At 39.4% G+C, this 16,195-nt stretch overlaps 1 protein-coding gene across 5 annotated transcripts in view; it reads left to right on the top strand.

Annotated features, from left to right (window-relative positions):
* Nucleotides 1–5,301, top strand: part of LOC134822081 (1-phosphatidylinositol 4,5-bisphosphate phosphodiesterase beta-4-like) — an 858,242-nt gene extending 852,941 nt beyond the window's left edge. For all 5 annotated transcript variants that reach the window (XM_063832947.1, XM_063832951.1, XM_063832950.1 and 2 more), the window contains 2 exons: nt 1,411–1,497; nt 2,789–5,301. In XM_063832947.1, the coding sequence (XP_063689017.1) occupies nt 1,411–1,497; nt 2,789–2,875 (174 nt within the window). In that variant the 3' untranslated portion in view covers nt 2,876–5,301. The remainder of the gene's footprint in view (nt 1–1,410; nt 1,498–2,788) is intronic.
* The last annotated feature ends 10,894 nt before the right edge of the window (nt 5,302–16,195 follow it).

Raw genomic sequence — 16,195 nt, 5'->3', positions numbered from 1 at the left:
CCCCCAGCTCCTTCTAACTCCTAGATTAATTTAGCCCCCCCCCAACTCCTTCTAGTTCCTAGATTAGTTTAGCCTCCCCCCCCCCCCCAGCTCCTTCTAACTCCTAGATTAATTTAGCCCCCCCCCCCCCCAGCTCCTTCTAACTCCTAGATTAATTTAGTCCCCCCCCCCCCCAGCTCCTTCTAGTTCCTAGATTAGTTTAGCCTCCCCCCCCCCCCAGCTCCTTCTAACTCCTAGATTAATTTAGCCCCCCCCCCCAGCTCCTTCTAGTTCCTAGATTAGCTTAGCCCCCCCCCCCCCTCCCCAGCTCCTTCTAACTCCTAGATAAATTTAGTCCCCCCCCCCAGCTCCTTCTAGTTCCTAGATTAGTTTAGCCTCCCCCCCCCCCCAGCTCCTTCTAACTCCTAGATTAATTTAGCCCCCCCAACTCCTTCTAGTTCCTAGATTAGTTTAGCCTCCCCCCCAGCTCCTTCTAACTCCTAGATTAATTTAGCCCCCCCCCCCTCCCCAGCTCCTTCTAACTCCTAGATAAATTTAGTCCCCCCCCCCCCCCAGCTCCTTCTAGTTCCTAGATTAGTTTAGCCTCCCCCCCCCCCCCCCCCCAGCTCCTTCTAACTCCTTGATTAATTTAGTCCCCCCCCCCCCAGCTCCTTCTAGTTCCTAGATTAGTTTAGCCCCCCCCCCCCCCAGCTCCTTCTAACTCCTAGATTAATTTAGTCCCCCCCCCCCCCAGCTCCTTCTAGTTCCTAGATTAGTTTAGCCCCCCCCCCCCCCCCCCCCAGCTCCTTCTAACTCCTAGATTAATTTAGTCCCCCCCCCCCGCTCCTTCTAGTTCCTAGATTAGTTTAGCCCCCCCCCCCCCCCCCCCCAGCTCCTTCTAACTCCTAGATTAATTTAGTCCCCCCCCCCCCAGCTCCTTCTAGTTCCTAGATTAGTTTAGCCCCCCCCCCCCCCAGCTCCTTCTAACTCCTAGATTAATTTAGTCCCCCCCCCCCCCCAGCTCCTTCTAGTTCCTAGATTAGTTTAGCCTCCCCCCCCCCCCCCCCCAGCTCCTTCTAACTCCTAGATTAATTTAGTCCCCCCCCCCCCCCAGCTCCTTCTAGTTCCTAGATTAGTTTAGCCCCCCCCCCCCCCCCAGCTCCTTCTAACTCCTAGATTAATTTAGTCCCCCCCCCCCCCAGCTCCTTCTAGTTCCTAGATTAGTTTAGCCTCCCCCCCCCCCCCCCCCAGCTCCTTCTAACTCCTAGATTAATTAAGCCCCCCCCCCCAGCTCCTTCTAACTCCTAGATTAATTAAGTCCCCACACCCCCTCCTTCTAGCTGCAGTGTCGTCCGAAATTATGTTCATATTGACTTGGAGAAGTATTAATTAAGAAGATGTTTACGATTGTTACGATGACATCCCCTTCAGCTGGCAAAGAACCAAGAAATTCGAAGAGAGCAAGTTGTTGCCGAACATAAGGAACAGATGAAACTCATGGGCCAAGTCTACCTCAAGGTGATTAATAAACTAATTATCTAATTAACTAATTAAATACGTAATCATTAAAATAGGCAGCTTTGTCTTTAACACGCATGTTACAGTTCGTACTCTGAAAATTCTTTTGGAATGCTATTCTTTAGTTGCTCATGAAATGATCGAATTTAGCTTTTTAGGGGTCGTTCAAATATAACGCTTATTTCTGATGGGAGCGTTCAAAGAAAGTGTGATTTGATCAAAGTTTGGATCAGAAATTTGGAGTTTGAATCAGAAATAGCGTAATTTTTGAACGATTTCCGGAACTCGGCTGTCAATTTCCGGAATGAAATGATTTTTGGACTGCTTTACCATTTCTAGCGCATTGAGGTAATGGAAAGTGAATTTGAAAGTTCACAACTGAGCTTAGATGCGGTAAGCGTGGGTATGTGTGTTGCTCTCGAGTTCATGGCGACAAGTAAGGCTGCCCACCCCAGCCCAGTTACTATGGTAACACTACTATAGTTACCACCCCAGCCCATATTTCACATTGTTCCGACATTGTTCTAACATTGTCAGGTATCACACTATTTCTCCCGATTAAAAAAAGGAAAATCTTCTGAACAGTAATTGAGTAAACTGTGCAGCCCAGTTACTATGGTAACACTACTGTGCAGCCGAAATTGGAGCTGCAACTATTGAAAGTGATTTGCTCGTGAAACTCACGGGAATTTTAATACGATTAAAGAAGCAGCACTTCCCCACCCGCCCCCCCCCCCCTCCACCCACCAGTGGGTATTCTTGCCCAAAAAGACTCGTGAAATCTAACCTCAAATTTTTTGCCCCAATAAATCATTCTGTTCGCGTTATTGAAGCCACTTACTTCCATTCTTGGTACTCACTTCATCAGGTAGCATAAAGATTGTTATCATATTGGATATGTTACTATGTTAACACTACTAGTTACCATAGTAACACAATTGTTATCATATTGGATAGCCTCTAGATTTTGATATTTGGTTGTAATTCTGATTATTGTCAGTTACCTCAATTTAAAATTGTAGATTGAAACATTATTTATTTCCTACAGCTATTTGATTCATCATAATTTTCTAGATTCTAAAACGGTATAACAAGCAGTTATTTAATCAATTTATCATGTTGTTGATTCAATAATCTCTGTAGCTAAATGATTCTTATCGTTTATGAATTATTTCCTAATCAGATGTCAGCTAGCAACTCTAGCTTTTTATAACTATTTTCTAATCAGATGTCCTCTTTTTTCCAGCTAATAGTATATTAGTTACCATGGTAACATGACTCTTTTTTCCAGCGAATAAAAGAATTCGACGAGGATACTCAGAGTGAAATTGAGAGGCTTGAAAACGAAATCCAAGCCATTGGGTTTATTGAGCAGTGATGAAAGGAGACTGATAAATATATACGTAAATATACGAGTGTCACGCGATGCCCGCAGCTTAAGAAACATGGTGTTGAGAATATGTTAACATATGTAACATAATATGTGTGTTTATCATGATATTGAATATATTTCGGGAGAATGTTGTGATATATACTCAAATACTCAGTATATACTGGCAATGGTGAACATTTTATTATTCGCAATTATAGAATATTGATTTCTGTTCGAGATATTGATTTTAATGGTAGCGTATTTCAAGAGTTTAACTTAAGATTTTATTTGAGAGATATATGATAATATGATATGTCCTATGATTAAGTTGTGTTTGATATTAATGCTGGCAACAGACTTATAATATGTAAATAATTAAGAGGAAGTAAAACTCAAAAACGGGAAGAATAAATCTGATTTCAATATACCCGGCGTTTGCAATGCGCACATTTTTTGCACGAGCAGTTTCTGTGCGCGCAACTTGTCTGCACGTGCAGTTTCTGTGCGCGCAACTTGTCTGCGTTAGATCAATGAAAACAATGTCCGATATGTTAAAGTTGAAGTTTCGGTGATTTGTTATAAATTTTGTAGAAAGATCCTGTAATTATTGTCCAGAAATTCACTCAGTACATTACTGTATTACTATCATCAATGATTTTTCAAAAAACATGTTCCACAATCATCATTTCAAAATGTCCCGGATCAATTATAATAAGAGCAAATGTGCGATTATTTTCAAGCTTATATATGATTGAAGTGTAAGAATATAATATATTGAGTTTTAACATCTATACGTGGTTTAATGTAGTTTTTCTTTTTAACTTTGTGTACTTTTTATTTGTTACGAATGTACAAATTTGCATTCTGTTTGTGACATATTCTAGTAGCCGATATAACTACACTACTATACAATGTGGTAAACACTTGAGTAGCGAGTCTGTTTGGTGTGATAACCATTACCTTATATGGTATTGTTACTATGGTAACATTACCTTATATGGTATTGTTGCTATGGTAACACTACCTTATATGGTATTGTTACTATGGTAACATTACCTTATATGGTATTGTTGCTATGGTAACACTGCCTTATATGGTATTGTTACTATGGTAACATTACCTTGTATGGTATTGTTGCTATGGTAACACTGCCTTATATGGTATTGTTGCTATGGTAACACTACCTTATATGGTATTGTTACCATGGTAATACTACCGTATATGGTATTGTTACTATGGTAACACTACCGTATATGGTATTGTTACCATAGTAACACTACCTTATAAGGTAATGTTACTATGGTAACACTACCATAATATATGGTATTGTTACTATGGTAACACTACCTTACAAGGTAATGTTATATGTACTACCTACAGAGTCGGTGTAAGTGTTTATCACAGTTTATGCGGGATAAGAGGGGCACGTATTATGACATGTAATATATTAGTTACCATGGTAACACAGTGCAAATATCAGTATTATTTCATTGTTAAAACTGGATACAATTACCTATTAAAGCTTGTTTTTCCAAGCTGCATAAATTCCAAACCTCTAAAACTCCATAATATTACTTTCCATTCTTTTATTGAAACTGAAATTATTGTATCAATTTTCGCTATTACATTGATATTTGAAATCTAAAGTTTGAACATATTATCTTGGTGCACTTTCATAATTAGATTTAAGATTGGTCGATTACTACACTCTGCTACTAATTAGTAATTAGCCCTGATTTAATTAGTGCGATTAGAGGAGGTAATTAGTTTATGTTGCTCCTTTATAATGCTCTTCTTCTAAAAATGTGTTTCCAAATTTAGATCCCTTCATTCAATATGAATATTTGAATATTTGAATAAGCCGAACTTTATTACTAATCTCTAGAGCTTAAGATACTCATGCATTATTGTAGTTAGTACATGTCATTACCTTATATGGTGGGGTTACCATAGTAACACTACCATATAAGGTAATGTTACAGATCAGCCCTGAGATTTACGGGAACTAAAAGAGGGTTAACTTAAGAGTACTATTATTTTAGTATTAACAATATTAATTAGTTAATTAGTTAATCAATTAATTGCCCTTATTGAGCTTGTCAAAGAGCTCTGCTTGGAAGTAGTTACTACCCGTGGAGCGGCGATGCTCGTTTATTTTCACACGCTGCAACTGTAAGTTGCACGTGCAGTTAACTGCAAGTTGCACGTGTAAAAAGAATGGTGGAGCGCCCCCTCACCTGTAGCAACAGGAGTCTACAGTATAGATATGAAGATGATTTATTATATAGATTAAGTCTGTTAGGCGAGTTTAAAGAAATGTTGGTGTGCGTTGTATCACACAACGTGTGACAAGGTGTGCGTGAGTCATAACTATAAGTGAGTTAAAAGTTGTTATACATTTTCAATTTTACTGTTGACGCACCTTCACTCAAATAACTGCCTTTTACTTGTCCACAACCCACATAAAGCAGATAGATATAAATTTGGTATCTGAGTCTGACTATAACTCTAAAAACATAAACGTTTTGATGTGTTGGCAAGCAAAAAAGGTGGATCAGTCGATATCGTGTCATAAAGTTCATTAAAGAAGACCACTATAATACATGGCTCATATTAAACAGTGCAATCGCTATACTGTATAACTATAATACATGCCCCCCCCACCCCCCCCCCCCCCCCCTTCAAATCGCTTCGACAAAATTTACCTGACAATCACAAATGTAACCGTCAAGTTCTGGTACTGTTCCAATTATAGGAATGTAATACTGATGTTAAGCAGTGTGTTGGAACTTTGCCAGCACCTGCAATTCGACCATTATTATATTACGTACTTATATGATTTGATTTTGAGGGTTCCAAACCTGTTATGCCGGAAAGGGGCTTGGTTCGGAAAGTTGATGAAATATTTGGGTTAATTTTGAAATGTAATAATTTATCTATAATTTAAAACAAAAATCGAACTGTTTGACCTACCTTATCGGACCTTATTTGGACGGACATTACTTGAACGGACATATTATGAACGGACATTAATATGAACGCTAGAAGGCAATCAAAACCATCAAAAATCCGAATATTTTTAATTTTTTTTTACGTTTTTTAAATTTTAGCAAATGATTTTTCAATCCATTTTTCATACAGTAAGCAAGAAAAGCAGTCTTATTAATCAGTAAAAATGTTAAAATATGTGTACGTGATCATTATCTAATATCACATATCTTCTTCATCAAATGGGTTTTCGTGCAGGGATATATCCCGGTTTGTCTTCTACTTTATCGAGATGGGTGGTATGGTAGAAGGTATCGTAGCTGACATAAGCCACCGAAAGTCGCATATACCAAGTGGGGGGCTAGAGATAAAGCTTAAGCTGTACTTTAGGCATTCAAGTATCTCTCTAGTAGAGCAGTTGGGATCGTTCATTGCCCGGTACGACTACGAGTTGGACAGGCAACCAGTTGTAAGAGAAAATGTGGAGATAGAAGAAGCCGAAGATCAACTTCAAGATAGTGATCATGCAATAATGTGATATTTACAATTCAGATTGTTAAAATTTTATAATACCTTGTTTTTATTGATTCAACGATATAGTTTAGTCTAATGATAGCTATTGAAATTGACTGAAATTAAAAAGTTGTTATATTCTGGAAAAAAAGTTCGAAATGAAAAAATTTTTGAAAAAAATTGAACGGACTTTAACTTGGACGGACATTAATTGAACGGACTTTATTTGAACGGACATTAAGGTGAACGCTAGGGCCTCCAGCGTTTAAGTAATGTCCGTCCAAATAAGGTCCGATAAGGTATTTGTTAGATTTTAAGGGCCTTTCAAAATTTTGACACGAGTCTTGAAACACCCTGTACGTAGATCAAGCAGATCTATGGTTCTTACGTTAAGTCATAGGTCAGCAGGGGAGTGAGTTTGGCTATTCCCTTATTTCTGACGGTCTTTTAAGTAGGGGAGGAAAACAATTCACCCAAAACATTAACAGTTGGGGGGGGGGCCAACCATATTAATGTATATTAAAGTATATCACTATATCCCCGGGCCAAAATCGGAAAAAATCCTACATTTTAATATACTTTAATATATGTATTCTGTGTAAAATTATCTTTATGATTATCCCGGTTGTTGCGACAAGTAAAAATGCTCTTATTAGGGAAAGGAGATTACTCGACGTTTCAATGTAACTACATCGTATTCATGATCTCAAATTATTTGTTATATAGTAGTGTTGAAAGTATTAAAAATAATACTTTCAACACTACTATATAACAAATAATTTGAGATCATGAATACGACGTAGTTACACTTACATTGAAACGTCGAGTAATCTCCTTTCGAGCGTGCTAAATCACTCTACAGTCGATCTTCGAGATTGTTCTAAAAGGGCCCCAGATGGTTGTAACCAACTTCAATAGATGTATTTTCGGACGCTGATTCCGAATTACCCCCCATGTCCCATGACATAGGGTTAAACTGCTCTCCTGACGAGATATTGGCGAAAAACTGTATCGATCACGTGATATGACCGTATAAGGAAGTTAGTCTAATTTCTCGTTAGGGTTAGGGTTTCAGCATATGTTTTTGTTAAGGATTGGGTTAAGGTTTGGGTTGGGATCAGATTAGAGGGTTAGGGTTTCGAAAAGTCGTTCAGAACCAGCTAGAGAATGAGTTAAAAAAGTCACGTGACAGTCTAGTCGAGTGTAGAGTGATTAATCATTATCCATCTCCTTTCCCTAATAAGAGCATTTTTTCCCGATCCATGACTCAAAGTGCCGAAGGCACAAAAGAGTCAAGGACAAGGGTTAGCGATCGAGGTTTTTTGGGATATGGTAGCTTTGCGACCGTGCGTGCGAGCGACCGACCACCGTGCGTGCCTGCGTACGTGTCGCCCACGTGTCTGCCTGCGCAAAGTTATTTTGCGCGAAAATCTGAATTAAACAATTGTTGGCGCGCGGTGCTGAAATGTTCAAGTACATTGTTAATTTCACCATATACGCATCCCGCTAGGGACTAATTGATAACATATTATTATTATTTTGAGTTAGTATTACTATTTTGCACAGATCCGTGTCATGTCAGGTTGCATAAACAATAAACATATGGTTACATAGAAATATACACGATTTTCAATATGGAATTATATCAACTGGGCGGCGCTCGGCCTGTCACTCTGCCATATAATATCTGCATGCTTATAAACAGTAAAGACTGGGGTCCCCAGGTGGTATGGAATATGATCAAATACTCCATCACGGATCGGGAAATTGAGCGGCCATCCACAAAGAAAAGCGGCCGCATTTCTTGTTACTTGTCGCAACAACCGGGATAAAAATAATTTTACACAGAATACATTACAACAATGCGACTCATAAATAATACTCCAATCCGGATTTTACACTTTAATATACCTACGGTACAATTAGAAGATTTATATTCTTCGTTAAGATTTACATGATGAACTATATTTTTCACTCAGATTCGCAAGATAAGCCTGTTTTAGGACTAGCACATGAATTTCCATCCAGATTGGTCAAAAATTGGCTGAGCTATGAGCTTAAAAAAATATGCCCATATTTGGGCATACGCTTTTGCCCAAATTCGCTTTTGCCTAAATTCGATAAAATTTCAATATTTTTTAATGAGACTAACTCTATGTGAAAGATATAACTCAGTGTTTGTTGAATATAGTGGATACTAAGTAAAAAGACCTCCATGAACAAAATTGGGAAAATTGCACATAATATCTCGGTTCGGAATACAAGCCAAAATGACTTCATTAAAATTGAAATAACTCCATCAATTTTCAATATTTTTTAAAGAACTTTTTGGAATCGATTAGGAATTGCATTTCAAGCTTATTTTGGGCAACAATTTTTGATGTAGGCCTCCAAGGAGATAGGGATATATTAAATATTGTAGGTATATTAAAGTATATTAAAGTATATCCCCGGGTCGACGTACAATGTCTACATTATGATGTAGCTAGAAGTAGAACTACCTGTTATAAAATGATGAAACCAGTTCCTGAACCTCAGTATTCTGTATTGGTTACCATGGTTACCACCAGTCTGCATTACAACAACACAGTTACCATGGTTACCACCCAGCCGTGCATTGCCCGATTAAAATTATGTTATCCGCGCCTGTGTGGACCACCCTTTGCACACTCTAAGCCATATAACATTGCTATCCCCTGTTGGCAGGTTGCCAGCTGTCAACTTGTGCTTGGCACATCTCCAAATGAGGTAACTTATAGTTAATAGGTCACAGACAGGGCCTGTGACTGCAAACCGGAACTGATTGTGACGCCAGAGGTTAACAAACAATTGGCTTCACAACGTAAAGGTGAATCATCTATAGGTGAATCATCTTATAGGAAAAAGTAATTAATGGAGTAATAGATGAGCGAGGGTTCTCATTGTTCTGTCCCGTTTGTCCAGTGTACGCTCATTGTTCATGATTTCGAGTAGCGGAAACGATGACCAAGATAATCGTTTCCGTGATTGTAAACCCTACGTCAATGATACAACCTATAAAAACCCTAGACACACCCTTAATTCCCGACTTCTTGACTTCCTGACTGCATCCCAAAGACATAGTAAAACCTATCATCGTTCCTAATTGTTAATACATTGATACATTAATACATTGATACATTGATACATTTATACACTGATACATTGATACATAGCTACAACCAACCCGATTTAAAGTCGTATTATTTGGTCAACTCACTCTAACTAAAACACAACGCAACCTACAAGTTCCATTGTGGGAACAGACAGATAGTCTGTTGGAACTAAAGTCCTGAAACTAATCAACCTATCTCAAACCTAGACGATCAACCATCTCTCTCTCTTCATAACCCACACCTGTATTGGGTTTCAATAATTCATACCACGCTGATACAATTCCTTCATCTAGCTGGCCAGTGACACAAGTTCTTTTAAACCACGTGTTAAAAATATTCCTCTGTAGAGACAGATTGAATTAAATTCGAGAACGTTCACTTGAAACGTGATGACGTAGGGGAGTGAGTTTGGCCATATAATTCCTGACGGCTCGGTTGGAAGATATGTAAGCTGTTTAACATCAGACGTAGAATGCGTTATCTTTTGCAGTGAGCTACAGACTGGAGCAGATTAGCTACACGTGATACTGTCACAGGGGCTACATCACGTCTTCAACCCAGGGGAGGCAAGGGGGCGAAGCCCCCTGCGGGGTCCAGGGGCGGAGCCCCTTTCGGGAGGGGTAGGGGGGCGAAGCCCCCCGGAAAATTTTTAAGGAAATTAGACAATTTTGACATTCCGTGACATTTCATGACATTCCGTTTTCACACTTAAACATGCCCGGCCAATCAGTGTCAGGGTGACCCTGACACTGATTGGAATCTTTTGTTTGTGTAACGGTAAAATAGGCAGCGCGAGATAAACTTAACACGCAACCATGCTGTGCTCCCACTCTCCCTCCCTCTCTCTTCAACCCCCTGGACGGAATTCATCCATCGTTCGTGGTAACTGGTATGGTATTTAAAAATAACATAATGTAGGGGGGGGGGGGGCTACAGTGCAGTGGGGCTACAGAGCAGTGGGTGCGAAAACAAAACTGTATACCATAGCCGTCTGGTTTAATGTTATGTTGAAGAATAAATTTTCATGTTTTTGTAAACTTGTTCCCCAAATCCCAGGGGGGCAGCTGCCCCCCCTGCCCCCCCCCCCCCCCCCCCCCCCCCCCGGTGATGTAGCCCATTACAGCTACTGACACAGTACATGTACACGGGATTTAATAGTATTTACTCAGGATTTACACAAGACTCACGCAAGATTTTAAATGATCATTAACTCCTGGCCATGATCAGTTGTCACATGATAAGATAATATAATTCTTGGTATTACTGCTATTTGTAGAACCCCACTTTTAGTAGAGATTGCAGAGTAACATGATATCCTGAAACTCATTGCAGCGCACCACGTGACACCACGTGACAGTACCACGTGACCGGTGACTTATCCATCCAAGAAAATATCCATCTCTAATTACATTACTCTACATCTTATATTTAAAGTCACTATTGTGACGGTACATAAGAACTAGACAGAAACAAAGTGTGAAGGGCCTGAACGGAACCCCTCGGTTTCAGTTCCTTGTTTAACACTGCTGTACAGCAAGGACATCCACCGGGTTCTCCAAGGATGGGCACATAGCTAACTCCACACTATGTTCTGTCAAATGTTGCTTATATACCAAGGATCTACAGGAAATATTTCCTTGTAACTGTAAGTTTTAGAGGGCGATCTGTGAACAGACAATTACCTCATTCCCAACTATAGGAACTAGAATTCCTATACTATCCCAACGAGCTACACCAAGCATAGTTTCAGATATCTGTGTTGTTAACCTCGCTCTGTTCTCTTTATATTAATATAGTCTGCAAACCCGTAGCCTTGTTTTCTCCGTGTGTTCCTTTGATTTACCGACTTAATAATCCGCAGCGTCGATATTTATTCGGTAGGTTTTATTAAACATGTTGATTCAAACTCTGATTTAAAATGTTATGCAACCTGTGTAAAATTAAAATTGATCTATATTAAATTAGATGTACACAATTATATTTATGGCTGATATTCGCATACATTTTCAGGCAGCAGTGTTTAAAACATAATAAATTATTTGAATACACGCTGTACTTCAGTACTGAGATATTCAACCTGTTTCCTAACTGTGCAATTACTGATTGCAACTCTCGAGAAGAACCTAGTGCACACTTCAGGTTAATTCTTTAATTTACAACTCTCCATCATCCTTTTGCATTTTTAAGCCTCTCCGTTATCTTTGTAGCGCGATGCGTTACTGTGCCGCGCCGCGCACTCAATAAGGCTTCTCACAGCGACTGGCTAGATCGGCGAGATGCGCTACTGTGCCGCGCCGAGCTGCCATGAATTGACATCGTCAATTAACGTTATCTGTACTCATAACTTGTTACGGTATTAATACGTTTATTTTATATTCGTTGCACAATCTGCATTAATATTAATCACAAAATGATCATCTCGGTTTTGATATCAGTGCTCAGTGAGTAATAAGATGTTATATTTTAGGTACTAGACTCAGGTCAGCGATCAAGCAGCGTGCTCCAATTTCTTCGTAAATTAGAACAACATCAATCTTGAATATCAAGGTAAAAATATGTATGTTTACTACCACTTGGCTGTTTCACAAGATCTTGATATTCCAATATAGCCATATGTCTTGGATCTAGACTAATTATAATTATCCAGCTATTATACACTATACAGCTCCCTTTCATGACTCATTCTTCATCCTAAACAATATTTCAAAATATTCCGCCCCACACGTCATTTGTAGTCCATGAATCATGATATCTTGCTCGCAAAAATTGACAGGATAATCACAAAATGATTAACCTGCTCATATCAGTGCTCAGTGAGTAATAGGATGTTGTATTTTAGGTACTAGACTCAGGTCAGCGATCAAGCAGCGTATTCAAATTTCTTTGTAAATTAGAACAACATCAATCTCGAATATCAAGGTAAGAATATGTATGTTTACTACCACTTGGCTTGATATTCCAATATAGCCATATGTCTTGGATCTAGACTTATTATAGTTATCCAGCTATTATACACTATCAGAGACAAAAGGATTTCGCGGCTTGTATGAAATCGCGAATTTCCCATTCTCCGTGACAAATTTTATGTTAGTGTAGTCGTCCTGGCATAAAATCCACAGAAATATGAACAATTTTTTTACAGAGGATTTTTGATTTCTACGTGTAGATATAGGTCTCAGCTAACTTCTCTCAAAATTCCCAAGAAAAAAACCTTGTGCAATTTGCGTGGCGGCCACGCCCTTTTTTATTTGGAAAATATTAAAAATCACAATTTTTGTCAATTTTTACAAGTTTGATGGCTAAATCTATGTATTTTTGCACGAAAAGTCGATTCCCGTTGGTTTCTTTGCTCTATAACAAGTTTTTAGACACTTTTATAGATTTTTTGTTGTCAAAATTTATTTTTAAAAATTTTGATAAAAAATCACATTTTCTCCCATAACTTCAAAGGGAAGCATTTTAGGGTGTTTTATTGTTCATAACTCATATATAAATGTGCTAGTTGCGGTTATTTTGCGCCCTTCAAAAAGTCACTAGCACATTGCTATCAAAGTTTTAGAAAAATCAGTAAATAATAAAAACGAAAAATGTGCCTAAATTTGTTGTTTGGCTTTGAGGTCCAATAGATCTGAAGATAAATGAGTAAAAACATTTTTGAGGGCATCAAAAACTGCGCCAGAATTCAGAGAACAAGTTGATGTCAACCGTCAAATCAATCCAATCTTCCCTGACTGACTTTTTGTTAAAATAAGCCTGAAAAGGAAAATTTTAGCTTTTTAACTTTAAAAATTTATAACACACCAGCCTTTTTAGATACGATATCAAGATTTTACACACACCTTGAAATAGATGTGAATAAACGGCGAGCAAAATTTCAACCCGATACCGCAAGAAATGATTAACTTGTAGCGTCTCAACCAAAAAATTATTTTTTCCGAAAATTGCACTCTTAACCAGGAAATGCTCGATTACAAAAATAGGTATTCTCAAAATTATTTTTTTTGGTGTGGAAACGGTGCCCTAGAAGGTCACTGAACTGCCTATTAGGTCATTTGGTCTGGACAGATTTGGTGTATGCCCCCTTAATCATCTTGGAAAGGGTTTACCCTTTCTGGTTCCTTATTATTACATATTGTACCCTCACAGATACCACAGTTTTTATTACAATGCAACTGTGCCTTATAGCATTTACAACTGTTTGTATTACAAAGACCTTTACATTTGCAGAATATTCCATCCAACAGGAAATCAGGGGCTACTTGATTCGACATCGCCAATGGCATGTACATCCCGTTTGTTAAAAAGGATCCATAACGAGTAGGGTCAAGTTCATTCCCCAGCCATTGCTGGACCTGGAGATATGCACGTAGAGCATATAGATCGGCGGCATCACAAGTAGGAGGAAGAGACTCGGCAGTAACTACTGTGGCTGCTGCAAGGGATTTATCGGAGTATCTCGCTGCCCTCATTTTGTTCAGAGTGAGTTGTTCTCTTATGTCTTTCGTAGTCGACTATACTGTTCTCAGGATTGTTCTTCCTGCTTCGGCAATGTCTATTTTGGTTGCACTGCTCCGCTCAAACATATCGACAGCTGCCCAATAATCCACAACGCTCTCATCGACAAGGAAAAACTTGGACTTCCCCTTACCGAATATTCGAGGGGTTGTATCACACCCGGAGTTGGCACGAAGACTGATGATCGAATGCTTCATGAAGGGCTTTTCCTTGATGCTATCAGTAAGGAGGGCTATATCCCAGCTCCATTTCTTGGTCTGGAAGTACAGCTTTCCTGCTGCAGGCACATGCATCTTGGTGCGCTGTAGGAGTAGCACTATGAGATCGGTATCATCACCATTCACCAACCACTGTTACACACTTAGCTGGGCATTCGATTAGTGCGGTCATTGCAGTGTCTACAAGTACAATCAAGCAGTCGGCATCACTTCATGCGCTCACAACCTGTAATCCTTCGATGTCGGTCAACTTCAAGCTCGACGAAGCTCTGTTTGTTGTTACTATTCGATAGGAACTGTTGCTTCGAAATATCTAGGACCATTTCATCAGCCACTCTTATCTTGGTGCAGGATTGGCGAGTCCTCTTTAGATGGGTCGAATCCTTCGTTGTTGGTTCCTCGGGATAAGAGTCAAAAACGACTTTAACATCGCAGTCAGGCTTCAGGTAGTTCTTAGTGACGAACTTAGTGTATAAACCTGCAACTTCTTGGAACTTAGTTCCTTTCGTCCAGTTTATCGTGTAAAACAAGCTGCCTCCGTCCAGAACCACAGTACCCTCAAGCTTCTGCATCTTTGGACTGTAGTGCTTCTTCAGTAGTTCTGTTATCTGCGGCTTGTTTGCTTCTCTCATTAGCTCCTCACCCTCGAACAGGGAGGGAGGGAATGGTGCCAGCTCATACGAGAGCATCTCGTCCAGATCTGTCTCTTTCTCATGTGAGCTGACTAGTGCCAGAGCAATCAATCGGTCGAAGAGGTTCTGAGGATTTATCTGCATGATACTGCCATCCTTCCTACGGACTTTAGAACCCATGGTTATTGCTTGCTCTTTACGCTTGAATGTGAACTTAACAGGTATTCCCTCCATTTTCTTAAGTATAGCTTTTGCATCATAGATATTCACAGCAGAACTGGCCTGTTTGCCCGTGACTATGTTTTCGAGTTCATTGTGAGATGTGTCGAAGGGATTTCTCAATCTGATGAAGGTGAGTGTGTTCTCATAATCTTCCTTATTCCTCTTGTCGGACGTTTTGCCCATTCTCACATGCTGTTCAGAAGATCCTCCCTTGAGACCCAAGAGATCGTCGTGCACAGCATTTGTGACCTCTGCACACACATTTCTCGACAGTAACCACACTGCCTGCTGCACTTCTGTTAACCCCCTTCCACGTGTCAGTCCAACTCGTGTTTTCAGGGCCCTCATGAGCAGTTGTTCAATAATCTGATCGGAAGGGATGCCACCGTATTGCTTTTCAGTCCTTCTGATGGTGGCATACCCTTCGGCGAACATCTTGTAACCTTCAGAATCCTCTTGTTTCAACTCTTGCATTATTTGAAGGTACAACCAAACATCCTTCGTGTACAGATTGTGTCCTGTTGCCGCAAGGTAAGGTAACATGTCTGCGAGGTAGGAGAGAGAGTCTGAGAATTAGTGATTACCGATTGAATTTGATATTGCAACATCTTCCTTCTTAAGGATACTTTTCACTGGCTCATGTTCATTCCTCTTCGGGAGAAGTTCCATAGATTCATCTATGTGAAAATTGTCCAAAATTTCGATTTTCAAATTAAATCGGCACATGCGTCTGTTCAAAAAGGGCGTTGTCGCCTAAAAACTCGTTATAGAGCAAAAACATCAACGGGAATCGATTTCTCGTGCAAAAATACAAAGATTTAGCCATCAAACTTGTGAAAATTGACGAAAATTACGATTTTCAATAGTTTCCGATTACGAGCAAATATTAAAAAAGGGGCGTGGCCTCCACGCAAATTGCACAACTTTTTTTTCTTGGGAATTTTGAGAGAAGTTAGCTGAGACCTATATCTACAAGTAGAAATCAAAAATCCTTTGTAAAAAAATTGTTCACGTTATTTTGCCAGAATGACTACACTATGTATAGTTTAATGTATAGCCTGTTAAATTTCGCGGTACCGCGATTTTTGACCAAAATAATCGCGA

This window comes from Bolinopsis microptera, chromosome 10 (genome assembly GCF_026151205.1).
Source record: "Bolinopsis microptera isolate Bmic1 chromosome 10, MBARI_Bmic_1.0, whole genome shotgun sequence".
Classification (NCBI taxonomy): domain Eukaryota; kingdom Metazoa; phylum Ctenophora; class Tentaculata; order Lobata; family Bolinopsidae; genus Bolinopsis; species Bolinopsis microptera.
The sequence above is the reverse complement of the archived record's forward strand: the minus strand, read 5'-3'. Positions and strand labels throughout refer to the sequence as shown.